This window comes from Phoxinus phoxinus (assembly GCF_949152265.1).
Source record: "Phoxinus phoxinus genome assembly, chromosome: 14".
NCBI classification, from domain to species: Eukaryota; Metazoa; Chordata; class Actinopteri; order Cypriniformes; family Leuciscidae; genus Phoxinus; species Phoxinus phoxinus.
In genome coordinates this window covers 19,194,412-19,222,366 of record NC_136889.1, presented here as the reverse complement: position 1 = coordinate 19,222,366, position 27,955 = coordinate 19,194,412, and the positions used below count along the sequence as shown (strand labels likewise).

The 27,955-nt window shown below is 36.8% G+C and overlaps 4 protein-coding genes across 5 annotated transcripts; 3 read left to right on the top strand and 1 right to left on the bottom strand.

The window, feature by feature from the left end:
- Positions 1-3,354: 3,354 nt before the first annotated feature.
- cst3 (cystatin C (amyloid angiopathy and cerebral hemorrhage)) lies at positions 3,355-5,375 on the top strand. Its single transcript, XM_079635211.1, has 3 exons — positions 3,355-3,743; positions 4,796-4,906; positions 4,999-5,375. The coding sequence occupies exons 1-3, from the start codon at positions 3,543-3,545 to the stop codon at positions 5,074-5,076; spliced, it is 390 nt and encodes a 129-aa protein (XP_079491337.1). The 5' UTR covers positions 3,355-3,542; the 3' UTR covers positions 5,077-5,375.
- A 5,205-nt stretch (positions 5,376-10,580) lies between these two features.
- On the top strand, positions 10,581-16,267 carry LOC307010579 (uncharacterized protein). The gene is made up of 10 exons (XM_079635367.1): positions 10,581-10,877; positions 10,970-11,077; positions 11,168-11,288; positions 11,372-11,501; positions 11,642-12,036; positions 12,928-13,112; positions 13,349-13,465; positions 13,561-13,669; positions 13,773-13,899; positions 15,676-16,267. The coding sequence occupies exons 1-10, from the start codon at positions 10,800-10,802 to the stop codon at positions 16,070-16,072; spliced, it is 1,767 nt and encodes a 588-aa protein (XP_079491493.1). The 5' UTR covers positions 10,581-10,799; the 3' UTR covers positions 16,073-16,267.
- On the bottom strand, positions 16,249-19,149 carry mgme1 (mitochondrial genome maintenance exonuclease 1). Its single transcript, XM_079634835.1, has 4 exons — positions 18,050-19,149; positions 17,753-17,975; positions 17,414-17,546; positions 16,249-16,486 (listed from the first exon to the last, which is right to left on the bottom strand). The coding sequence occupies exons 1-4, from the start codon at positions 18,570-18,572 to the stop codon at positions 16,355-16,357; spliced, it is 1,011 nt and encodes a 336-aa protein (XP_079490961.1). The 5' UTR covers positions 18,573-19,149; the 3' UTR covers positions 16,249-16,354.
- snx5 (sorting nexin 5) lies at positions 18,735-26,649 on the top strand. Of its 2 annotated transcripts, XM_079634834.1 has the most exons (14): positions 18,735-19,050; positions 19,194-19,365; positions 20,136-20,240; positions 20,450-20,560; positions 20,774-20,895; positions 21,016-21,139; positions 21,640-21,735; positions 21,818-21,923; positions 22,030-22,105; positions 22,424-22,463; positions 22,565-22,651; positions 23,046-23,205; positions 24,452-24,537; positions 25,235-26,649. In XM_079634834.1, the coding sequence occupies exons 2-14, from the start codon at positions 19,330-19,332 to the stop codon at positions 25,283-25,285; spliced, it is 1,200 nt and encodes a 399-aa protein (XP_079490960.1). In that variant the 5' UTR covers positions 18,735-19,050; positions 19,194-19,329; the 3' UTR covers positions 25,286-26,649. The 2 variants fall into 2 exon arrangements, with proteins under 2 accessions (XP_079490960.1, XP_079490959.1); XM_079634833.1 differs by having other exon boundaries at positions 18,735-19,365.
- Positions 26,650-27,955: the final 1,306 nt, after the last annotated feature.

Sequence of the window (27,955 nt, the reverse complement as noted above, 5' to 3'; positions counted from 1 at the left end):
GATATTCAATTTGATCGTAGTATTTTAATAATCTAGACTGCCAAAATAATAAATTTGTGTGTTCCCAAAATCCAACATTATGAATGATTCTCATAGCTCTTTTTTGCATTATGACTAGTGGCTGTGAATGTTGGTAAGTGCTTCCCCAAACCTCTACACAGTAATTAAAATAAGGTAACAATAGTGACCAGGATGCGAAGAGATTTAAGATCCAGTATATGCTTAGCCCTTGCTAGAACTGCAATGCTTCTGGACAGTTTGGTTTTTATGTATTTTATATGAGGCTTCCAGCAGATCTTTTCATCTATGATCACTTCTAGAAATTTATTTTCATGTACTCTTTCTAAGTTAACGTCCTTTATCTGTATTTGTGCTTGATGATTTGACTTACAGTTTCCAAATACCATGAATGTAGTTTTACTCAAATTTAATGACATGTTAATGTCCAACCATTGTTTTATTTTCTTAAATTCTGAAGTGATTAATTCCAAAAGTAGATGTAAGCTGTCCCCTTAACCAAATATGTTTGTGTCATCTGCAAATAATACAAAATTCAATACTTCAGATACTTTACAAATATCATTAATATATAATAAAAATAACTTTGGTCCCAACACTGACCCCTGTGGGACACCACAAGCCATGCCCAGACATTCAGATGAATACTCTCCTATCTTCACAAATTGTTGTCTGTCTCTCAGATATCTACGTACCCAGTTTAAAAATATCCCCCTGATCCCGATTAGATCCAATTTGCTCATTAATATTTCATGATTTATTGTGTCAAATGCTTTTTTTAGATCAATGAATACTCCAACTGCATATTTATTTTTATCTGTGGCATTTGTGATTTCTTCTATGAGTTCTGTTAGTGCTAATGATGTTGAGTATTTTTTTCTAAATCCATATTGACTGTCTGAGAGTAGTTTATTTTTATCGAGAAATTTCTTTAATCTGTTGTTAAATCGTTTTTCAAAATTTTTTGAACATTGTGGTAGTAGAGAGACAGGCCTGTAATTTGTGAAGTGGTGTCTGTTTCCAGTTTTGTATAGCGGAATGACTTTTGATATTTTCCTTTTTGTTGGAAATTTGCCGGTTAAAAAGGATAAATTGCAGATGTTCGTTAGTGGTTTAGCAATCCCCTTTACATTTTCATATCTATTCCATCATGATCAGTGGATGGTTTGTTTACATCCTTTAAAAATATATTTTATTTATTTTTCATCAACTGCTGTCAAAAATATTGAACTAGGATTTCTTTCTACTAGATTATCATATTTACTTTCTAATGTTTGGAACTGGAATTTGCTCTGCTAAGTTTGGTCCCACATTTACAAAAAATTATTGAACTCATTCACCACATCCTCCATATTATTAATATTTTTATCATTATCAATTAAGTAATGTGGGTAATTTGCCTGTATTATTTTTAATAATATTATTTAAGATGTTCCACATACCTTTAACATTATTTTTATTATTATCTAATAGTTTTGCGTAGTATTCTTTCTTACAAGTTCTCATAATATTGGTTAACTTATATTTCTTATATCTATTTTCAGTCTCTATAGTTCTATGTTTTATAAATTCTTCTGACCCTTTTGGAGAATGTTTTTTTATCCTATCTGTTTAAACTATAATTATTGTCATACACTGTAAAAAAGGTGGTCACTGATATCATTAATCAGTAAACCACTCACTGTATTATTTTGTATGATATTTGTAAATATATTGTCTATAGTGTCGCACAATGAGAAGTAATTCGACTGGGTCTGGTAATTTGGGGATATAGGCCTGACTAGCAGTGTTAATAAAATCCTCCGTCCTTTTATGATTATTTGGATTTAACAAATCAATATTGAAGTCCCCACATATGAACATGACTTTTTGACTAGCTTTTATAAATGTTTCTTCCATCCAGTCCTTAAATGTGTCAATATTTGAACCTGGTGACATATACACAACTTACAATAATATATATATTTTTTTCCATACATCTATTGTGACGCATTCTGTCGTGGAAATTATCGATATTAAAACCTGAATGAAGGAGACAAAGTCGATTCTCAAAAGATTAAACAAAGTATTTTACAGCGTCTGATATGAGAAGGCAAAGGCTAGTCCCTTTCGCCACACACATCCTGTAAAAAATCTTTTGTTACCTTAAACCCAGACGTCTTAGCTCATGGTCTCATGTCCAATATTATTTCTATCTAGACAGAACAATGCCCTGTCAGCAAAAAGTTTCCTGTTTTTAGCTGCAGATCTTAACTGCTGATCGAAACTGCATGCGCACACACATATTGCCAAACTTCACATGACCCAGAGAGCTTCCTGCAAGTTTGTCCTAACTTATACATTTCCAAAAGCTTGGTTATCTTTAATAATGTGCTTTTTGCTTATATGATTATATTCCTTTAAATTCTTATGAGTAAACAATACATCTTCAACGTTAATAAAAGTTGTACCCATCTAAAAGTAAAAGAACACATCTAAATGTAAAATTTCCATTACAATTCCAACAAATTATCCACCACCATTGACATTTTTTTCCACTACTTTATCATTTAAATCCTTGTTGTCCACACACAATGTCACACCACCCCCACTCTTATTTACTCTGTTAATAGAAGACATTTCATATCCTTCAATTTCAAAATCTGATCCTTTTTCACTATTTATCCACGTTTCAGTTATTGCGATTATGTTAAAGTGCTGTTTCAATTGTTTTAGATAGTGTTTGATACTGTGAAAGTTGGCATATAGACTTCTACTATTAAAGTGGTTAATAGATAAGATCAGTCTTGATTGAACTGTTAAATTGTTCATCAGTCTAATAGTGACAGTTATTGTTGATTCTAGCAAAAAAGTTGTTCACCGGATCAATGTCATTTTCCATGTCTTGGTGCTCCATGTACTGCAAGGTATTCAATTCCAGGTGCTCATATTCAACCAACCTTTGTAGTGAGTGACTATCTCCGTTATGTGAGTGATTTTTATTTCGTGACATAGTGAGATTAAAATTTCGACATATGTTTCATTCAAATGTTTCATTCAAATGTTTCAAAAACATTCAAATTTAGCCTATACAACCATAAAGCATCAAAACATTGTCAAACATCTGAATAAATAGCTACAACACAGGACAAAACAAACATAAATAAATAGCTTAAATACAATATTTATAAACCGAACTGAAGTAATGTTTTTTAAATAAAATTATCTGCAAAACAATGTCAAATAATTGCATTATTTGCATATTAGTGTAAAGCAGACAGAAAGGTATTCCACATACAGTCACCACCTTGCAAGCACTGTAATTAAATTAAAAAGAGAGAACAAAGTTTGTTTGTTTCTTTCAAACCCGTTGTCCCTCCCTACAACTGCGACTGGTGGATGCGCGAGGCCCCGCCCTAATTCGCAGCGCTGTAGAGAGTGACGTTTGTTTATAATCTCAGACAGCACATTTGGTTCCATACAGTTTTGATTTGACGATACAAGGGAGAATCAAGACAACCCGAGTCAATTAATACAGCTTAAACATGTATCTTAAGATGATTGTCGCGTCTCTGGCGGTGATGTCGGCCGTGGCCAGCGCTGGGCTGGTTGGAGGTCCTGTGGATGCAGACATGAACGAAGAAGGAGCTCAGAATGCGTTACAGTTCGCAATGGCCCAGTACAACAGGCAAAGCAATGATATGTATGTGAGTCAGGTTTCCGAAGTCGTCAAGGTTCAAAAACAAGTAAGTAGGCCTACTTTAAACGTTTGTTTTGTCATTTATACACGGAACGTCGCTAATTTCACACCCAGTCAGAAACATCGGCCGCTGTCATGGTGGCGCGTCCTGATTTTTTTGCCGAGACGCGCGTTACAGTCAGCATTTAGTTGATCCTGGAACAACATTCCTGTCCGTTTTTTAGCCCTAACCATATCTCTACACCTAAACCTTACCTAACACATAAGTTAGGCTATCCCTAAAATCAGAGGGAAATGATAGGTGAATAAGTATGGTGTAGAAGTACCCTGGTTGTTGTAAGTAACCTGACAACTGTAAACCTATCAGTCAAATCTGATTGGTTGATGGGAATGTTGATCCAGGAACGTTACACTTGGTGAAATCGGGTTCTGCGTCATGGTGTGTATGACTGTCACATGCCGAGTATGACTGTGTTAACAAACCTGATTTAATTGAGATAAGCCTGTTTAAAACAAGGCAGTAACAGTCACAAAGGTGTGACAAGATGTGACTGTTTACAAATAAATGTCTGGAATTATTATCAATATATTGTTAAAGTGATTTGTAGCTATTTTAAAGAAGTTAACACTGGTATGAGGAAGTACTAAGTATCTAACGAATAGGCTAGTTACTAGAGATGTTGGAAAATATACTAGGAATGAATAAAGAAGATATGTTAAAACAAATAAATATTTTCAGAACCCTTACAATTTTTGCCAGTTGTATCCAAAGCAATATACAAAGAGAATTGTTGGCCCCAACATGGAAATTATTTATATTATAGGCCACTTAAGTTTTTTTTTAAAGGTAAGACAGTAAAGGATTTTTCAGATGTGATGTTTTAAACAGTATTTTAAGTATGACCATGTTTTTTGAAAATTGACAAAACTACAAAAAATTGCTAAAAATGTATTTTTACTGCCTATAATGTCCTCTTTGCTCACATCATGATATGACCATGGTAAGAAAGATCTTTTAAGCAGTTGCTTTTGTGAAATTGTGACGCATTACATCAGGGTTGACCCAACAATGTCTGAACATGTTTCTGGTTGCTCTAGGTTGTCTCGGGCCTGAAATACATCTTCACTGTGAATGTGGCAAGAACATCTTGCAGGAAGGGAGGAGATGAGACACTGTGTGCTGTTCATGAGGACCCTGCTGTTGCAGACGTAAGACACACTGTCTCATTTACAGTATTACAGTTACCTTTTTGCATTTCTCAACTTCCATATTAAAAGAGATTTCCTTTTTTTCCTTTTAGGTCAAAAATTGCACAATTGCGGTCTGGAGCCAGCCATGGTTAAAATCAATTAAAGTAGTTGAAAACACCTGCATGTAGAACTGCTAGTGCAGTTTGAGGCTTTATAACAATCATGCAGCAATACAATTAACTTGTTATTGCTATTTAGGGTAAAATAGTCTTTACTATTCATAAAATAGGAATTTGATTTGTCGTAATAATCTTTTATGTCAACAACAAATCATGATTAAGAATGCTTTACTAACACAATAATCATGTAATCTCATTAGACTCAATTGCTTTGAAAAAAATCTACGATTTGTAAGAATTTCGAAATAATAAACTCAATTTTCCAATATTTGTTCATCCTTTACTTATTAAAACATGGTTGAATGAGATATGTCTGTGCACTTTTTTTTGGTTAAATACATTTTGGGAGTCATACTGATTTGGAGGATTGAGAACACTGTATAATACTTTGTGAATGTATACATAAACAAAGAAAACAACCCAACCATAGTATTTATGTGATGATAATAACAGTTATCGGAGTGTAAATACCAAAACTGATATATTTGTATGTGATTTAAATGTAATGTTTACACAGCTTTATAAATACCTCAACCTTTTCTCTGAATATGAAATAAACCTCTGCAGAATTACTGCATTTTGATACAAGGGTTGGAACAATTTCTTTTGCCATAACTGCAAAAGAGTTTTATCAGCTTTATAGTGTTTTGTTTTTCTTTCCCTCATAAAAATTATAAAGGATAATAAGGATATTTTATTTTTATCACGCCTGATGTTCCTATAATCCCTATGGCGTTTGCGTGACAAACCAGTGGTGTACAGAAATGTATACTAATAAATTAATTTATAATTACACTGTAGCAATGTAAGGTGTATAGCAGCATTATGTTATTTTAATATCAGCACAGCTTAGTTAGTACTCCGCTATGAAGCTAATCTATTAATATATCTTCAAAAACGTTTCACCAGGAATAAATCTTTTAAAAAATGTAATATTGCAATGAACAATTTTGTTTAATGTTTGTTAAAATGATGCAAGTTGTCAGTTGTCGTTTTTCATTACTACTGTATGTTACTATTTATGTCTTTTAAAATTCATGAATCTTGCCATGTGTCACAATCGGGTATACAGACACAATGATGATGTATCTCCAAAGTCTTTAATATGCAAACACAGATAAAGGCAGGTGAATCAAAAAAACACGTAATACGTATGCATTAGCGAGGCCGGACAACTCGCTAATGAAAAAAGGGAACTTGTTAGGCAACAGCTGAACAGAATGACTAATCAAATGAGTGATCGTATATTAGCTAATAATGAGCCCAGGAAGGAAAACAGAAATGACAGAAAACTGAACATAACTGTTACATTACACCCCATCCTGGAAAGGCGCAACCTTGCGCTGACAGCCCAAATGAGGGAGGAGTCTCTGGAGAAGGACTCAGAGTAGTTTGAGTACAGGAGAGCAGGGAAGATGAAAGAAGGAGAGACCAGTGTCGATAATGGTGGAAGGAGTCAGGTGGGGATCAAGAGTCCAGCCAGAATGAAGACGCAGCCGATGGTTGTGGAGCTGGAGCTCTAGGCACAGACAGAGAGCAGATGGGAGCTAGCGAAGACCGATGGCTTCGGAGGCATAGCGACCAGCAGCCATAGCGACGACCCCCAGAGGTGGAACCAAAGCGACTGAGGGCCGAGGTGGAGCCAGAGTGAGGTGTAGAGACGGAGCGCAGCGGATTGCTTGCAAGTGTGGGTCCAGAGGATCGAGGGAGCCCAATGGATCGGAAAGGCCGAAGGTCTCTGGTGGAGGGGGCAACAAGCCCGAGATAGAGTGACGGGATCAGCGGCTGGAGGCGGAGCCAGGGGATACACTCGCCCAGGAGGAGCTGGATAACGGAAGGCCCGAGGTGGATCCATGTCAGAGGAGGAGCCAAAGGGGCTGATGGAGGCCAGTGAAGAGATGGCGGGAGAGGGAAGCTGGGCAAAGACACTGAATACTTTGTGCTGAACGGGAGGGGGTGGAGGCTCATCCTCTCCAAACACCAGCAAACTGTCTTCAGAGTCAAGCAGCAACTCATTCTCAGTGGAGGGACCACAATAGGCTTGTTCGACTTCATACAGCGCTGTGCAGACCAATCAGCGGCTGACTTGAAGCAGTGCATGCCGGATAGAAATTGTGTCCGACTTGAGACAGCACCGACGTCACATGACTGTGACGTATGGCATCAAAGTACAGCGAGAGCAATTCGAGAGCTGCACAATCTCTAATGACAACACAGCTGTTTCAGGATAGGACGAATCCATCAAATGTCAATAATCACGTGTGTTTCGTGTTAATTCAAACATCTTTAAAGGCTGATTTATACTTCTGCGTCGAACTCAGGCCGTAGCTTCGCCATAGGCTGTGCGTAGCGCGCGTACCCTTCGGCGTACCCTGACGTGCACCTCTCCAAAAATGTAACAACGCGTCAATTCTTCGCGGACGCAAGCGCTGTGATTGGTCTGCTAGAACCCCTCCCTTGGGTTTTACACGCTCCCTCTGCATGTGTAATTGCGCGTCAACGCGAACAACAAAGTATAAAAGAAGTATAAACGAAAACCAACGCGTTGCCTACAGCGTAGAGGCTCCGGCGTAGGTCCGACGCAGAAGTATAAATCAGCCTTAAAAGGCTGATTTATACTTCTGCGTTGGGTGTACGCCGTAGTGTACGTTGTAGGCTACGCACGTAGGCGACGCCGTCGTGAGCATTTATACTTCTGCGTTTATGTCTGCAGTTACATCGCCGAAACGCTAGTTGGCGGGGGCGGGTTTTAATGTTCCACTGTGTATAGATTCCTCGTGGCTGTTTTGATTTGGCTACAAGCAATGGCGACTGAAAGAGAGCGGATCATGTTGGAGCTGGAGCTTATCAAGTTGGAAAAACAGTCAATTTTAGTGAAATTTCTGAATTTACAGAACTTCATAATTTAAAAGTGGCGGGCAGTGCAGAAGAACACGCCGGAAACGCGTAGGAGGAAACGCAATGCTACCAAGCCGACCAATCTTGCGGTCCGCGTCGTTGCGACGTGTAGTTACATTTTTGAGGAGGTGCGCGTCAGGGTACGGCGAAGGGTACGGCGTATGGTACACGTCTATGCGTATGCTACGCCGTAGGCTACCTACTGCGCGCACCCGACGCAGAAGTAGAATTGGCCTTTAGTTCCACTAATGTTCATGTAACGCAGTTCGTTGATGTGGAAAGAAGGAGGTGGGAACCGGTGAACATTCAAAGACTTTTGCAAAATAAATCAACAACAAAACGAAAGTAAATCCCAAACGGACGACTGTTGCCACATATAGAAAACAAAACATCCAATAAAATAGTCCAGGGGTCTCATTTATAAAGCGTGCGTACGCACAAAACGGGGCTGGAAACGTACGTACGCCAGTTCCCACGCAAAGGTTGTGATCTATAAAAAACTAACTTGACGGGAGAATGTGCGCACCTTTAAGCAAACTTTGAGCGGTGCGTACGCAGATTCTGGAGACAAAGGGAATTGGCGACACTGATGGTGAGCTGTAGTTAACCCTTTAAGTGTCACGCCCCTTTTTTTGAATATACATGAAAATGCACTTTCCGAACTTAAATGCTTGTAACTCAAGAATGCTTTGGAATATGGATGTAAGATTGGTCTTGTTTTAAAAAAGAAAATTAGCAGATTTTTGTAGAAGTAAAATAAATTAAGAAAGTGTAACAGAAAAAAAGTTATAGAAGTTTGAGTTTAGGAAAATATAAAAATAAAAAATTTAATTATTCATATTTTATATAAAATATATTTTTTCAAAACCCTGGTGACTCTAAAACTGCACAAAAATCAAAGCCTAAAACAAGTTGTGTTTTAAATTTTAGGTTGATATCTCAAAAAATGAGCTTTCAGTGAGATTTAGTTTGGGCGCAGTACCACACTTTTTCACTAGTTGACATTACTGCCCATATAAGGGCGCCTCCATTTCCATATATGGTTTTTCTTTATTTCTAAAACATTTTCAGACCTTTTTTTCTAAAATAATTGAACAAATGCTATCTTTTGAACTCTTGGCATGAAAACAAACTGAGGTTTCTACCATTTTTTTCATAATTTTTCATATTCATCACTATTTCAAAATAAAGGACTGAACACCTTAGGAGTATGAAAATATTATTGTTGCAAATTGATAAATTACAGCTCCTCTGTAATTTATTTTGAAAATCAGTCACCAAATATGAAAACTAGATTGTAAGCTTTCAAATGATATATAGTTTGTCAATATTAGTTTAGGTTTAGTATAGGATATTACTATTTTAAATATGTAATGAATTTGGGCCCACCGGTGGGCCGGTGACACTTAAGGAGTTTTAAATGTCTTTTTGGTCACTTTTAGACCGAAAATCGAAATAAAATTATACATAGGCCTATACAGAAATATAATTCAAATATAATTTCACTCACCAAGCCTATCACTTGAAGCAAATATCCACACCTTAAATGTCCGCGCCAGTGAGCGCGTTGGGCCGTTTACGCATATCTAACGGCAGATGAAGTAGTAAAACTGTAAATCTTCATTATGAGTCCTAATCATAAATAGGCTACAGTGCATGTTCACAATAACAGTTTAAATAAAATAATGATTTAAACTATGTTTTACTTCTGATTACTAAACTATGTCATATTACATTTAGATTAAATATGACATTCTCATTAATGGTGTTAAACACTTAAACTAGCTACATGAAATTTACTGAAAAGTTAAAATAGCCTATAGCCTATATATAAATAGCCTATAAATATTTGTCATGGATGCAATGCTTTTGAACACTATATTTCCATTAAAAATATAAATCAATTAAAAATACTATTTGGTCAGTGGAAAAGATTGAGAAAAACTTTCTCTGAAATGTATTTTACACTATTTGATTTATTTATTCAAAAACAAGGCAAGGATAGGCTACTAAATGATTTTTATTAATGTAATGTGACGGCACATCCGTATTTCATATTTGTCTTGTACCGTTAAACATGTTATCACGTGGATGAATAATCATATGCAAATGATATGCAGATGAGGATATGCATAGTAAAACTAGCCGTTGTAAGCTCCATATATGGTTATTTCGGGGAGGAAACGCATGTGCGCACAATCTTCCGCTGACTGGGATTTCTAAAGTGAATCCTGCGCAGTTTTTGGCATACGCACGTATTTATAAGTCTGAATATTTTTTTGCGTACGCCATTTTGGGCTTTCGGGCGCACGTACACTTTTAGTAAGGATCCTACGTACAGTTTTATAAATGAGACCCCAGGGGCCTATTAGCCTGTATTATAGCTATTATTATATTATTATTATTTTTACTTTAACAACGCGAATAGTTAGTGATTTGCTTGAAACCATAGACTGTATAAACCTTGAAACTTAATGGTGTGTATCTTGATAACTTATGATAAGCTGCTCTCGTCCAGCTTCATGGACAAAGTAACGGCGCGCGACCACGTCATCAGTGTAGCTTGCAGCCCCCTCTGTTGGAGAAAATAAATAGCCTTGCTGGGTGTTTTGTACATGCTTTTGAACGTGGACATTTCCGGGAACAGCTCTAGTCGGGGACAAAACGGCATTGTCCCGAGAAAACGGTGACAGATTTCACCAAGCGTCTTTTGTTTTACTTTTTTCTGGATAAGACAATTTTTGCCACCTCTGGCAAAATCTTTTTCCACATAGGCTACTGGCAAAATCAGTTTCACTTTTAAGAATTGACTGACTTTACGTCAATTACGTTTTATGATGAAATTTTTAAATTCAGATGAGTTAAAAATAGCAGAGACTACTTTATATGCGCATCTGCCTAAATCCATAAAGGTAAGTATAGGCCTACTATGTTTATTTAATGTCACAGTAATCCGCGAATGCTTTACTGTCGTATTTAATCAAATACTTTTTTTTTTTTTTAGGTTTATGGGTTTGTTTTTGCTATTAGCAGACGGAAACCGCACACTTTGGAAGTATTGGTGGATAAGTGGCCAGATTTTACCACTATCATTGTTCGACCAGATCCAAATGTGAGATTGCGTTGTTATTAACTATCCAAAACTTTGTCCAACTAAACCACTTTACTGTCAACATCACTAATGTTCGTCTGAAATCATTAGAATAATCGAGCAAAGGACTTTATGAAGAAGGTGACTCTTTACAGTACAGATGAAGAAGTCCTGAGAAGAATGCTGACTGTGGAAAATGCAATTGACTGGAGCACATACTTCTTAATAGGAGGTAGGCTATGTATTTTCCCCCAATTTTATATTATATTATTAATGCGACTTCCGGCTATTTTAATTAACCTACATTAATGCTAGGATGTGATCTACGTCATTCACCAATGCTGAAAGAAATTGCTGCTTCTCGTGGTGTCGATATGAAAGGTTTCTCCTTAGTGCACCTTCTGATATTATCTGATCCCAGTCATTTACCTGAGCTCATTACCAGGTAAAATGGTTCTCTATTTACTCTGTTTTAAGAGGTTATGTCATGAACTCATAAATATCGATTCGTGTTGCAATATATGCATTTAAATAAAAGATTGATCATGTTTAAAGTTTCCCTTGTATCTTCGCTTCCTTCCTCAGTGACCTTGAGACCAGAGTGTCTGTCCTGAATGAGTCACATGCTGATGTAGTTAACAAGACTTGGAAATTTGGTGGGGATGACAAAGGTTACAGGAACATCCTGAATCTCATCAGCCATTTCCCCACATGCTGCATTACAGACGAGAACAACCAGCCTGTGTCCTGGGTACTGTTGTATGATTACTGTGCCATTGGAATGTTATACACTCTACCAGAGCACCGTGGGAAGGGATATGCCAAAACCCTGGTCACTACAATGGCAAAGAAGCTCCATTCTCAGGGCTATCCTGTTTACTGTTTCATTGAAGAATGCAATCAGCTTTCCTACAAACTTTTTACAAGCCTTGGTTTTACAGAGGACTGCTCTTATAGGGCTGCCTGGTACGAATTCATTTGTTAGAATGAATAATCACTACTCCTATATGTGACTGAAAAAAAAAACCTTCCTTGAATGTCAGCATGGAATCAAAACTGACAATTCACATTTTTTAATGGAAGTGTTTATTATAAATGATTTATTCGTGCACGTCATGATTTGTAAAAAATTAATATGCACTTGTAATCTTTAATCAAAAACATTAACTTTCCCTCCCCTTGCAACTCTGATTACATAAAGGTGCAGTCATAAAAATATATATTTTATACACAGTTGTAACATTTTCTATACATTTTGATGATGACATTGTGTTCTAGAACTTTCACTAAAAATATTTTATGAATGAAGGTCCAACCACCAAACTTATGTTTGAACATCAGAATTGATGATTACACACATAGGGTAATGATGACACTACTTGGGCGAATTCCAATGAATTCTAATGAATTCCACACTGGGCGCTGTAGATTTAATGCGTTGCATGAGCACTTGTGAACTCTCAACTTTAACTTTTACAAAGCCATAAAAAGCAACCCCTTCCTGTCTACCTCTAGGTCTAGGGGCATGGTTGCCAGCTCTACGTTAAAATGACCACGTAGCAAAAATCAAAATAGGTCTGTGTGCCATTCATTTCCATACCTAAAATGCATATTTTATGGTCAGTGGTAGGCCTATATATAAAATGAAAGGACTACCGTGATAATAAACACAGCTCAAAGGCTCTAGTCTATAGCCTACCAACTTTACAAGACTTAAAATCTAGCAGTTTTATCTATGGAAGAATATAAAATATTTCAATACAAGCATTTCAGTCAAACAATATTTATGCAATATGTCAAAACTTTAATCCGCGGGGAAGAAAAAACAACCCGCGGCAAACTTTCAATATTGCATTTCCGTGGGAAAACAGCGGACTTGGCAACCCTGGAACTTTGGTCTGTCCTATGGTCCAGACTCCAGAGGCTTTTAAATACACTGCGAGCACGCGCTGACGCCGAAAGAAGAGACAGACCACTCACAATGCGTCAGCTGACTACAGAGGATCTGAAGACCCTGGAAGTAGACCTTAAAAACTACTTTCCACAGTCGCTGCAGGTTTGAAAGCATGCATTGAGCTAGTTAACGAGCTCACGTTCAAATTATCATGTCTTCAGCATAAGTTTGCTACCAAACTTTACTAAAAAATTACTAAAATTCTTTAAAATTCTAAAATGCTTTATAGGTCTATGAAACTCAGCTGTCAGCGTTAGCAGTAAACATATATATATATATATATATATATATATATATATATATGATATGATATTTTATTTTGTCCTGAATACATATAGGTATATGGATGTATTGTTCAACTCAACAGAACTGGACAGAGAGCTGATCCTGTTAGTGTGTTTGTTGACCTGTGGCCAGACTTCAGAGTTTTACTCATTAAACCAGAAATCCGTGAGGTATAAGGAATATTGCTAAATTTAAGTGATTGAGTGGATATTTCACAATACTTAGGATAGATTCAACAACCCGTTTGCATTTTTTTTTTCTACAGACAGGAGACTTTTTCAAAGACTTGACTGTGTTTTCAAAAAACGATGTCTACCTCAGAGACCTGCTGGCACAGACAGATGTCATTGACTGGAAAATGTATATTTGCCTAGGTAGCCTACTTGTATCTCTCTTCGCAAGTTTTTCTTTTTTTACATTAGTATAAATCACTGAAAAGGTCTCAAACTCTTTTTCCATTTAAATCTTTGTCTCAAGCCGCTGAACTTCATCATGAAAAGATGCTGGAATTCGTGGCTATAAACAGAGGTGTATCCATGAAGAAAGAAGCAGTGTGCCTCAAGTTGGTTCTTCGAGAGCCATCAAAATGTTCACAAATTGATAGGTGAAGTATATCCACTGTAATAATTAACGCCACACTTCAGACAATTTTATGGCAGTTCATAGTTCAAGCTATGTTTCAGTAATGTGTCACTGAGTACAAGCACTGTAAGTGAAACATGTAACCCCTTTTAATGGCTCTACGGTTGTTGTCATCATTGTATCTCACTCTTAACCCTTTGTTGGTCTTAAGTAATTTTAGAATGAAAAGTTAATGTTTTGAATTTTGATTTTTTTTTTTTACTTCATTGAAATGGTACGAAACTTGTGTCACTTGCTATATGAACACAACAAAATTTGTAGACATGATTAGTAAAGGCTAAATGGTCTCAAAAAATTGTCACACATATGATCGTATAGTCAAAAATTAATGCCATGGGAAATTGAAAATACAAAGCAAATTTTGAAGTACAGTCTACAAATAAGCCACAATGAAGTAGTCTTCTTTGATAAGTAACATTTTTATAAGTAACTAGGGATTACCGGTACACAGCCCTATTATGTAAGGCTATATAGTGCACTATGCCTATGGCATTGCATTTGATTTTCTTTATGTTTCCCACCAGATGACACCAACCTGCCTTCCATGCATTTATAAATACCTTTTTAACAAACTAAAACTACTTAAAACTTAAAGCTTTTTAAACAACTACAAACTTTCTGGATGGCCAACATAAAGTTTGTCTCAAACATTTTAATCTAGTTTTTCTCATTTGTATTATTTTAGTGTATAATTTAGAGGTTATGTTGTCTAGTACCATGAAATCCCCTCAAAATGCAACATATTAAATGAAATATACTGCAATCATTTATTAAAAACAAATGTTACCTTATTTTCTTTGATCTGTATTGACCACCAAGGATCGCAAGTGTGACCCCTAAAGGAAGGCTCACACTCACACTACAGGACTTTTGGCTGGATTTTCTTGTCAAATATTTGCATGTCAGCGACGTGATCTGAGTCTGTCTCCAGCAGTCACACACGCTGTGAAATTTTCAAACCTGTTTGATATTATCGCCACGTGATCTTGTAGTGTGAGTGATGAAACAACATGGTAAACTGCTCTAATGATATCATGCACCTAAACGTACATGAATACAAGGCGACAATTTGATCATAATTGTTTTATACTAAGAATCTAACAAAAAATATGTTTTTAAAATGTAAATATGTTGTCTTTGCTCTATACTTACCATTATGATATATCTTATTTACCATCAGTGTTTGCTGAATAGACATGGACCGCTAACCTGCGTGTATTTCCACCCAAGTTAATTTTTTTCCCTGTACATATGACTTGGGCAGCGAGCATGAGTGGCTCTCTAATATGAAGGTAAAAGAGTAGCAAAACTCGAGAGCAGAGCACGTAGATGTGAATTTTAGAACTTGTACAATAAATATTCGTACTTGTACGTGAACATTTACACTCACAGCTCCAATGTGAAAACTTGTAAAATAAAAATCTGAAGTTGAATGTTGAAATTTCAAATTTATTTATTGTATAAGTTCTCAAATTCACATCTACGTGCTCTCGAGTTTTGCTACTCTTTTACTCCCACTCTAATGTCTCGCATGAATTCATGTGAGAAAAGATTTTTCGTAGTTGGTTGGGGTTGCCGTTTGACCAAAGATCTTGTCGTTAGTGCACCATATCGGCGTTGTGTTTTGTATGAGCGCTGCTAAGACAAGAAGACGACAAGAACAACGGTTGTGTAGTGTGAGCCTGCCTTTAGTGAGGAATATCAGGTTAAACTAAAATGAGTTTTCTTTTTCCTGCAGTTTATCACTGAAGCTGTCTTCTCTCAACGAGTCTCATCTTGCACTGGTCAACAGTAGCTGGAAGTTTGGCTGTGAACACAGCAAAGTAATGATTAAGAATATGATTGTGAACTTTCCCTCTTGTTGTGTCCTGGACGCAGATGATCGACCAGTAGCATGGATATTAACTTATCCCTCCTGTGCTCTGGGAATGTTGTTCACGGTTCCAGAACACAGAGGAAAAGGCTATGCAAAGGCACTGGTCACCATTATGTCAAAGAGACTCCACTCTCAAGGCTATCCAGTGTACTGTTTTATAGAGGAGAAGAACCAGTTATCCTACAGGCTCTTTACGAGCCTGGGTTTCACAGAGGAACCGGATTACAAGGCAGCCTGGTTTGTATTTAATGATTTTTAACTGGGCCATATCAGAAGAACAAACAATTATAATAGTTTAGCTTCAGTCTGAAATGCTATGTATTATGTAAAAGCTGTTTACTGATATAATGTAGTACAACTTAAAAAAAAAACTTTAACAAGGCCACATCAACAACCAAAACAATTGATTTGTTTAAATAAGGAATCCATTCCATCAATAAAATGTGTACAACACAACTGTTTATTCTTTGTATCACATGTAAAACAAACATTTACAGATAAACTACACGTTTCGTAGCATCAGCTTGATTTGTAAGCCGTTTTATTTTTCTGCAAACTCTTCTAGTCGAAGCAGCCATTTCTCCCAGAATGTTCCAATCTGCTCTGAGTTCAAGAAGTGAGCATGTGCGGGCGATCCATCTTTGTAGGCCACCACAATTAAACCGTTTTTTACCTATGTGTAAACAACAGAACATGATGGAAGACTCCAATGGAAAACTTCAACAAGCCATTTAAAGAGAGTAAATGCCTTTAGGCCCTGTGTATACCTGACAATAAGATGTTCATTAGTGGTCAGAAAAGACCGTTTACACAGGGTATTAACATGTGACCACTTTCAAATAGATTTGGAGGGGAGCGGTTTCATGATTGTATGTACATACATGGTACATCTACTGTTATAGTCCGTAAGGTTTAATGTAGGTACGATTTTTTTAAATGCTTCAGGAAGTCTCTTATGCTCATCAAAGCAGTATTTATTTGATAATTTTTTTTTATATTTTGTGAAATATTACAATTCAAAATAACTGTTTTCTACTTTAGCGAATTTTAGACCCCTTTTTTTTAATGACTAGCGACAAATCTAGTGACTTTTTGGACTGCGGGTTAGCATGTAGTCAGTCACTATATCATACTCTTTTCATATTCTGACAGAAAATATGTAAATGAGAACAGTTTTTTGAATATCCGACTATGTATTGTATTAAAATACAGTATGTAAGCACGGATTAGGGGGAAAAAACTGATGTAAAGTGCCGACAGTTGCCGTTTTTGTTGGCAGTTGCCGACAGCTAACCAGTATTTATATGGGATGATTAGGATGCCATGATTGACAGAGAACAATGAGAGAATTTGGCTAGAATTCTAGGGTTAAACCCCTACTCTTTTTCGAAGGACATCCTGGGATTTTTTACGACCACAGCGAGTTAGGACCTTGGTTTAACGTCTCATCCGAAGGACGATGCTTTTTTTTCTCAGTATAGTGTCCGCATCATTATACTGAGGCGTTAGGACCCCCTGCTGGCCTAACTAACATATATATATATATATATTTGTTTCATATCTCGATACCAGGTGTAAATAGGGTCATAGTAATGTTTACCTGGTAGTTGTAGTTGGTGTCACTGTTCAAGGCTCCAATGTATGCAGCTACTTGTAATGGATTATCATAAGTATGGCGAAGTGAGGGCTTAGGCTTTTCAGAGGTCTTCCAATCAATGAGACACAATGAACCTCTGTATGAAAGCAGATGAACTTTAGTTTTATGGGACAATTCAACATGACCAACATATATATAATAACAATGTCAATATGTGCAAGAAAGCATCAAGAATACATGATTGTATTTCAAAAATCCAGGATTCAAATATATTAAAAAGTGTATGATTAATCTGATTATGTATCCTTGTATGACTTTTTGATTCAAAGGAATTCATCTCACCTGTACTGGGCAACACAATCTACAATCCCGAGGTACTGTAAAGTAGAATGATGCACAGCACTCTCAATAGCTCTCACTCCTGTTATATCATTCAGCACATGAGATGCACTCTCTACAAATCCAGACACCTCCAATGGGCGCTCAGGGTCCTCTTTAACAGGGGTTTCCTGGGTGAAATGGTCCTCAATGGCAGAATGGAACAGATGTCCTTGTCTGAAAATGTCTAAAACAAAACACATATTAGGAGGAGTAGCCTAGTTCTTTTAATATTCAATTAAAGAAAATAAATATTCTTACTCAAGGTGTATTCCTTAAATCCTTCCTCTCCGAGTTCAGCAATCATCCTTCTCTTCCACCTCTCCAGGTAAAAGGCTTGGTCAGGTGGCATGGTCTTCTGTAGGATTCGGGTCACACTAGGTGATGTCCTATTAGAGTCCCTCTGTAATGTTATACGAGCCAAAGGTCCCGGCACATATTCCGACTGACCTTTGGCCTCATTTAACAGTGGATGCAGGTTTTTAGGTACTTTGGGCTGTTGTGAAGGCGGTCTGGATCTTATTACAGGTCCGTACAGCTGACAGTCCTCATCATCGATGCTCGCAGGAGTCTGGGAGCTGGTTTTTGAGGACAACACCGCGCGCACCAGAGACGAGTAGCGCTCTGTGTCCACTGTGCTGTATTGACTGACCTTTTTGCGTGCTCGCCATTGACAGCTGGTTGAAAAGTTGTCCACACGCGAGAACTGGCCAGAGGGGAAGCCCATTGATCTCGCACACTTGCATTGTATCAATAGCTTCAATACTTGCATTGTAATCGCCATACGTAATGTGCTTATCCGGTTTCTATGGAGATGTTTACATCTACTTTCCCATGCTTTGGAAAATGAAAAGATAGATAAATAAATAAATAAATAAATAAAAAAGTAGCGATCACGATGGCACTACATTTCAGATTCAAATGGAGCGCAGTTTGAACTGGATCTACTGGGGAATTGTGGTAATTGTAGTTTGAACTTACGTTGAACACGTTCCCATAAAACAGCATTTCCCACAATGCAACTTTTAGAAATCGGATTTGAAAGTAGTTTTTGTATTTAATTGACAGCAAACGCACAAGTTTTGTATACAGGCTCAACGTTCTGAAGTAGAAATTCAATAAACAATTGTATTGAATTTACTCGAAGCTTTTTAACACGTTACTACGGTTACTAACTTTACACGCCCACTCTACAGCAGCTTCTCACAAGTCACATCACATGTTTTAATGAAGTTATTCAATATTATTGTTCTATAATTTGGGTATGTAATATTTTTCTCTCTCTCTCTTTTCACATACGATATGTGACTTGTTAGAAGCAGCTGTAGAAACACAAATTCTTTCAAAGTAGTAAAAACATGGACAACAGAAAGTTTTAAAGACTTTTATTTTGACGTGTTGCCAGAAAAAATTCGAGCCGGATGTCCACACAGTGACAGGCGAGAGTGGAAAGTGAGGAGCACGAGCAGCAGTTGGAAAGTTAAAAGTACAGTTTAATGTACAACCCAGGGACGATAAAATAAGTGAAATATCTTCTGAACATGACATCTATATCAGATGACAGTGATAAGGAGAAGGTAAGTGTTGCCATATATCTCTATTATAGAGTCAAAGTTTGTTAATGAAGACTGTTTTAAGCTCTCGTCTTGCTCGGTTGCTTAATAACCGCCCAGCTCTGTTTTGTACTTTATAGTGAGTAATCGCACGTTTGTCTCTCTCACTGATAGCTTTGACTCTTTACTAACGTTAGCTGTGTTCCCTAATAATAACAACGTCAAAACCGTTTTAAAGCCGTCTTCATGTAATAGTCTAACGTTATCTATCTATCTATCGTCCGTCCGTCTGTCTGTTTGTTGATAATGATAACGTTACTATTTTAGCTGGCAGTGTAACGTTAATTATATTGGTGTGATATTGGCGAATGCGTCATTCGTTGTTTGTTTTGTCAATAACGTTAGGTAAAAACGAATCGTCGAATGATGTAACGTTATATTATTGTTCTAACGTTACATTGTCTCTGTTCCGTAGAAATAATTTGAGGAAGTTTCTCTAACTGCTTTTTCCGAACTCTATGACCATTCACTACACTGTTGTACACTATGTATGCTAGTAAACGACGACAGTATGTTTGTTTGAATATGTGACTGAATAAAAAAAAATTATTTACCAACATGGTTTCATAAGCATATAACGTTATAGATATAAAATAATTTATAGCATAGAGAGAGGAGTAAAATATAGAAGGGGAGAAAAGTCTTTATTTATTAGTCTACATTTCTCAGTCTTTATTTAAATCGCTCTTCTTGATTTGTCAGATTGAGTTTTTCACAAATCTTGTTTTTCATAGGTGCGTTCTGTATCAGTCGACTTGAACCACGATGCATCTCTCCTCATTGATATTCCTGATGCCCTCTGTGAGCGTGACAAAGTCAAATTTACCGTCCACACCAAGGTGAGCCAACAGATCAGATTTGCAGCCATTCAAATAAGTCACTGCTTGAGTACCTTGCACATGTTATGTTTTATGTATTTAACTTACCAATACCATGATCTATAATAGTTTGACTGTCTGTCAGTGATTGTTTTGTCAAATACAATTGATGTAGTTTCTACAATTTTAGATCGACTCATACTGTCAATTTGCTCTTCACTTCCTCTCAGACCACACTTAGTTCCTTTCAGAAGCCAGATTTTTCTGTGCCACGACAGCATGAAGATTTCATCTGGCTCCATGACACAATTGTGGAGACTGAGGATTATGCTGGCCTCATTGTAAGTTTAAAACCCATATCCATATTGTCTAGATTTATGAATGCTCATCACCAGCAACAGAAGGCAACTGATGGCCAACATGCAAACCACAGAGTTTCTCTATTGACCATCTGTTTGCATTGTACATGGTTGGAATAGCCAAGTAGTCTCATATTGAATTGGCTTGCTTTTACAGTGTACTATCCTCCTTCCTCCCTTGTCGATATTCCTTAGATTCCTCCCGCCCCACCCAAACCTGACTTTGAGGGTCCCCGGGAGAAGATGCATAAATTGGGAGAGGGGGAATCGAGCATGACAAAGGAAGAATATGCCAAAATGAAGCAGGAACTTGAGGCGTGAGTCAAATTCTACATTATAAACGTATATTTTAAAAGTCTTTTCTTTTTTTTGTTGCACATACTTTGTGGCATTACTGACATTTAAATGTGTATAATTAAATCAGTGTATCGTTTCAGAGAATATCTCGCTGTTTTTAAGAAGACCGTGCAGGTTCATGAAGTTTTTCTTCAGCGACTCTCCTCCCACCCCGTCTTCAGCAAGGACAGAAACTTCCATATATTCCTGGAATACGACCAGGATGTGAGTCTTCCGCTTTGTCTAAGCCAGTCCTGTTCTTCCCAGACCAGGAAACAGAGAGACAGTGAGAGGGACTGTTGGCATTGTTAATTTCCTGAGAAGCTGCAATGCTGGCAATTTACACAGAGAGGAGAGAGGTTGGAGTATGAGTGCAGAAGATAAAGTGGGAGGGGAGGGCCACTTCCTGCTTAGTTCAGCACAAAAACTGTCTTTGACTGGACAGCTGTTTTTTGCTTATTCATATATATATATTTTTTGCTTATATATATATATATAGAGAGAGAGAGAGAGAGAGACAGAGAGAGAGACAGAGAGAGAGTCACTTTAAAACTTTGTAAAAGTCTTGTATTGCACTGATAAGTGTCAGTTATACTGATAACAAAGACACGGATGACCTTCTTGGATCTCAGCCAGTGGCGATAAAGAGTGCACACTATGGTTCTGCCTCCTAATTGGTTCATATCGTGCTTGACTTTGGAATTATCTTTTCATTTGTTGTTTAGCTCACCGTAAGGAGGAAAAATGCCAAGGAAATGTTTGGTGGGTTCTTTAAGAACATGGTAAAGACCGCTGATGAGGTCCTCATCTCAGGGGTCAAGGTCAGTGTGTCAATCAAAACAGGCAGCAGTGCTCTGTCTCATGTCATGATAGGCCAATTTTTTTATTCTTTTCTTTTTGCAGGAGGTTGATGAGTTTTTTGAACAGGAGAAGACTTTTCTGTTGGATTATTCTGTTAAGATCAAAGATTCCGCTGCTAAGGCTGAGAAAATGACCCGTTCACACAAAAGTGAGACCATTTCATCCAAACGAATCATCTGGCTGAAAACGTTTTAGCATTTGTTTATGCTAAGAGATATTCATTATTCACAAAAAGTTTGTCTTTCTTTTTTTAGATGTTGCTGATGATTATAACCACATTTCTGGGGCTCTAAACAGCACTGCTGCAGACAACAACTCTGCCTTTAAAAAGTGAGAAGTGTATTTCATCTTGCTTGCCATAAAAACAGAATTATCAAAGAACAGCAATAAATGTTTCCTACATTAAGCAGCATAGCATAATTCATTTATATTATTAAGTGAAAACTAGTCAAGTTAGTAGCTGCATTTATTAGAATTTGCCAAACTTTTCACTAGCACCATCGCAAAAAAATTTAAACATGTTATTTTTATATTATTTACATTTAAAGCACCAGAATTTACAACAACAAATACATTTCACAAAAACAAGTGTTGAAGGTTGATGATGTAAGATTTTTAGTTTTTACTTCATCTTTGTTCTCCGTCCAGGCACTTAGAAAAAAGTGCTGACGTGTTTGAAAAGCTTCGAGTGAGTATCTCTGTAGGATTTATCTTACCAACTTACAAACCGACTGTTGCCATGTTCAGAGGATCATAAGTAACATGCTATGTCATATATGTGTTTTGCAGAAAGTGGAGGACAGGGTGGCATCAGATCAAGAGCTCAAGCTGACAGAATTGTTAAGATACTACACAAGGGACATCCAGGCTGCTAAGGTGAAACCTTCCCTCTGTTTGTGTTACATCAGTTGTATATTATATGGATTGTATAATTTAACCAAGTATATTAGATTGTATGTTTTATAGTTATTTCCAGAATGTGTTCATTGTAGGGTGGAAACTCACATTTTTGCCCACCAGACCTGCCTTGTTTTTTTTGCCAGTCAGACATGCACACCGTTGTGTTCCTCGAGTGCACACCATTGTTTCTAACAGCAACAGAATTTCTTTTTAATCTGATAAATCTCATACTGTAGCTCGCCTGGGTGCCACTGTGTAACGAGAACCCACACTTGGCTGACCACCCTGGGTCATTGTTAACTAACACTCAAATAAGTTGATTTATCCGAATTATAAGTTTATCAATAATGTATGCCATTGCTTCCTTAAGGACCTTTTGTATAGACGTGCACGGGCACTTGCCGATTACGAGAATTCCAATAAAGCTCTTGACAAGGCTCGTCTGAAGGGTAAGGACATCGCGCAGGCTGAGGAGAACCAGAAGCAGTGTCTGCAAAAGTTTGACAAGCTCTCCGAGTCTGGCAGGAAAGGTGTGTTTTACAATCAAATCCTCTTTTTATTTATTACTCTTATTACTCTGATGGCCTAACTTAATAATATATGAAAAGGTAATATGGTGTTTATAGATCCAGGCAGGTAGCCAATTGAATGTAGGTTTGAATTCTGCTAGGAGTGATCTCTATGATCTATTGAAATTGTGCCTGGTAAGCTGGTTAATTGCAGAGAAAGTTGGAAGAGTATTGTTGAGAAACTAGAAAGTATCTAAAAAAGGTATCATACAAGAGTTTTTGTTTTAGGTGAACTTCCTTTAAAGCCCCTTTCACACAGTGCGTTGATCCCGGGAAATTGCCGGGAAAAGTGCCTTCTGTGTGAACGCAAACACGTCCTGGGATTGATGCCGGCATCGATCCCGGTTGGGGACCTAGTAACATTGCCGGGATCAGTCCCGGAACGTGTCCTGTGTGAACAAAAGTTCTGCAAACTGGAACGAAGCAGAGACCAGGAGCTCCTTACTATCCGTGCTGAAGCTGAGATCGTTCGCCAGCTTTGTGGAACGGCACGCGATGCGTTGGTGTTAGGGGTGTAACGATACCTTCATTTCACGATTCGATATATATCACGATACTGAACTCACGATACGATATTATTGCGATACTCCCAAGACATATGATAAAAGGTTAACAAAAAATGTACTGTTGATTAAAATGCTAACTTTGATATTACATTGTGGGTTTAAATGAACAGGTTTGGACTTGGTGCTTGTAATTCAAAGACAATGGTGACACCAGAATAAAAATATTCATGATTCTGAAGCTGACCATTGCATTATTATACATTATAATCAACATTATATAGTAGTTTAATGTAGTACTGACACTAAAACTCTGAAAACATGATTTTTTTCTTATACAGTAATTTCTATTTTGGGTGAACTATCCACGATACATATTGTCACTATCCACGATACGTATTGTTGCATTTTTGTATTGCGATATATTGTGGCACGATATATTGTTACACCCCTAGTTGGTGTACATGTTTTCGACGCGTACGTTACACGTCTCATCCTGATGTCACGTGTCTTTACTCCATTTTACCGGGATTTGCGTGAACGCACTCACAGATCACGGAAAATCACTGGCAGCACACTGAACCAAAATCAAACGATCCCGGGACAAATCCCGGGTCACATTATCCGTGTATTTTCCGGAATCTCTGTGTGAAAGGGGCTTAAGTGAGGTATTACCTACTAACATTGATTTCATGTGTTTGTAGAGCTCACCAGCTTCAAAGCAAGGCGTGTTATAGCCTTTCGTAAGAACTTGATCGAGATGACTGAGCTGGAAATAAAACATGCCAAGGTGAGGGTGATGAAGTGTCATGTGTCCAGGTGGCACATATGTTCCTACAGTTGTAAATAATTTTTATCAATTTTGTAAATCAATTTTAAAGTTGTAATTATTCACTACCGTTTAAAATATATAAATACTTTTATTCAGCAAGGAATATTCTTACTGACCCCAAACATTTGAACATCTCTATAAAACAAAAGTTTTCTATTTCAAATAAATGCTATTCTTTTGAACTTTCTTTTCATCAAAGAGACCTGAAAAAAAGTGTTACAGTTTCCTAAAAAAAATATTAAGCAGCACAGCTGTTTTCAACAATAATTAATATTATTAAAAATAAGAAATCTTCATGTGACATTGAAGATGATGATGCTGCAAAATTCCGCTTTGCCAACACAGTAAAAGATTATATATTAATATAGAAAACCGTTGTTGTTGTTTTTTTACTGTAAGTAAACAGTAAACCTTTGAATGGTAGTGTACATCTTTCTAGATATACTCAACTATAACATATTTCAACAACTATGAATGTTTATCATTTAAAAAAAAACATTAAAATAGAGTAATGTATATAGTAATATGATCTGTTAATCAATAGGTGTGTGAGAACCTTGATTTTTAACATGGTTTGGCCCAGCATGTTGACTTTCTTCCATCTGTTTTCTCTCCTTATTTTACTCTGTGTTCTCTGTTCTCTACACTCATACAGAATAGTGTGTCCCTTCTGCAAGGCAGCATTGAGATGCTCAAAGGCAACTGACCCACACGATGAGGTCACTGGACCATCTTGAGCTCCTAGCATTGTTACCAACCCAATAGAGGGGAACCTGGATGCACCTACTTCAAAAGTCCTTAATGTGGTTCAATAATCACTCTAAAACTTAAAAAAGAGCCACCACCAGCAATGTCTCTTCCATGTTTACACTATATCTAATTTCTTTTCTCATGCCCGTTTTTACTGCCTGAATCTTGCCACCAAACTGAGGGCAGTGATTATGACATCACCCTAAGCTCTCCCATGTATTTAAGGTCAATAACACAATTGCTGTGTTAAGTAGTCCAGGTCTTGCAAGCATTAGCTGAGATGTTTTAGCTCAGATTATGCAGACAGTTATAAACCACCACAATGACAGAAGAAACAAAAGCACACAACGTGATTTTCTTTTGTTTTTGACTGCAATTTTGTACCTTTAAATGTGATTATTTTGCCTTTTGCTGTCACACTGGAACGCTGATGCATACTAATCATAAACTACTTCATAATACTTGCCATGTGATGACAGAGCAGTATAAATCTCAGAAGTGTGGATTTCTTCAGATATCTTTATAACATTTTTCTCTTCGATTGAGACTCATCTAATGACACAACACAATTTGTCATAGATTACTAGACATGAATATAAGCGCCATGGGAATGTTGACATTAATTCAAATTCTGTCAAATTACATTTTGTCAGGGTCAAAAACAGCACTTTTTGTATTGCATTTGGTAAAGGACGGACTGTGAAATTGCAGACTGACTGATGTCTCCTTTTGGTTTGTGTGGGTGAATCTCACAACTCAACTTTTTTGTTTCTATTAGTAGTTTGTGGAATCAAGAGTTTATTTTGGTGAAGGTCATGCAGCCATGAATAAGATGGTGCTTCCATATATGCTTTCCTCAAGCTGCATGTTTTCACTGAACTCATCCTTTTTTGATGACTGAAGTCAGATCCTATAGAGTCATATGTGAAAAATGCTTTGATTTAAGTTTAAATGAGTTCATTTAGTTTAATAGTTTGCATCCCCACCCTTTCTCTATCAAAAATAAATCAGCATTCTTTATTCAAAAGTATTTTTTTACTTGACTAAATGTTTTCTCTTGATGTTGTTACTAACAGTTTAAGACTTGCTACATTTAAATTCAGTGGACCAATATATGTGTAAAGTTTTATGTAAACCCACAAAAATATGTAACTGTGCTGTTCTTATTATGGAGATTGTTTTGTAAAATCACTATTATAATGATGTGCAAACTCAAATTTTATAAATGATTGTATAGATGAAAAAGGTGTTTTCATATGGAGTATCATCATTTTTATGAAAACTTGCAATAATGAAAATTAATATGCCCTGCTTTCCCAATTTGTGGCTTTTTGTCTTTTCATTCCTCCTTTTTTATGATGATGTAAATGTGAGTTTTTATATATGAGATGTTGATGTTGAGTGGTCTAAATTTCAACGTGAAGATTTACATAAGGTTATGTGATTATAAACCTGCATATTCTCACATTAGTCTCATTGTTCATTGAATGATATTTGGTCTTTTAAACATCAATTATTAATGTTTTAAATTATCCGTTTTTTCCACCAGAGGGTGTCAGTGCTTATGTGTTTCAATGACGTGTCACTTTACTGTTGCTTGCTGTGAGAAATGCTAAATATCAGACATCAGAGCTGAGATAAAAAAAAAAAAAAAATTAGGACACTCTAGCAGCTAAAAAACAAACAAACAAATAGCTCCTTACCAATGGCTTTGGAGGAGGCTTTATTATATGTTATAGATACCACCACAGCTCAATTAATGGGATTACCAGACACAATTACTGCATTGTCTTCCTCATTCCCTTTTGCCAAAAGCACGCTGACTAAAGTTTTTCCTCACATTGTCTTCCTCGTTCCTTGTAGGGCTCATTACATTATCCACTGATTCATATTTTTCTGTCGATGAGAAGAGGAACTGGTTATACTTCTCCATTATGTGATTGTTTCCCTGTCATTGGCCTCTGAACTGTAGGCCTGAATGCCTTAATTTAGACTTTATGGCCCACTATTTTTGGATATTCTTCAGCTAATGTTCCCAGAGACACAATGACAAATATTTGTTAATAAAAAATAATAAAAAAAAAGTACTTGTCTCATGATGAAAGTATTTAGCTCATTCATATTATTTAAGGGAAGGGCAGACCACTGTGCCATGCTCTGCTAAAAAAAAACAAAAAACATAATTTGTTAAATCAATGAAGAGGGAAGCTGCACTTCAAAACAAGTGGGAAAATGTTTTAATTTCAGTCAGGATGTGGGTCAGCTCTTCCAAAACACACAATAGATATGATTGATGTCAGCAGTTGAGGTGGACATTTTGTGGTTTTGCATTGTTGTAAGTGTAGAGTTCCTCATCGTCTGTATATCTGGAAGCTATCCAGTGCATGACTATTAGATCAGATGTGAAATTCAATGATAAACAACCTAGTGGCACTATAGTTTTTATGATCTTTTTTTTTTTACTATCCACTATGTTGTGCTTTGACCCTAAAGCGTAATTGAAACGTTGAACAACAAATAAATGAAAGACAAACCCTTTACTTTTCCCACCAGACCATATCTACTCCTATAGGCTAATTAAATCTGACATTATATATATATATACATATATATATATATATATATA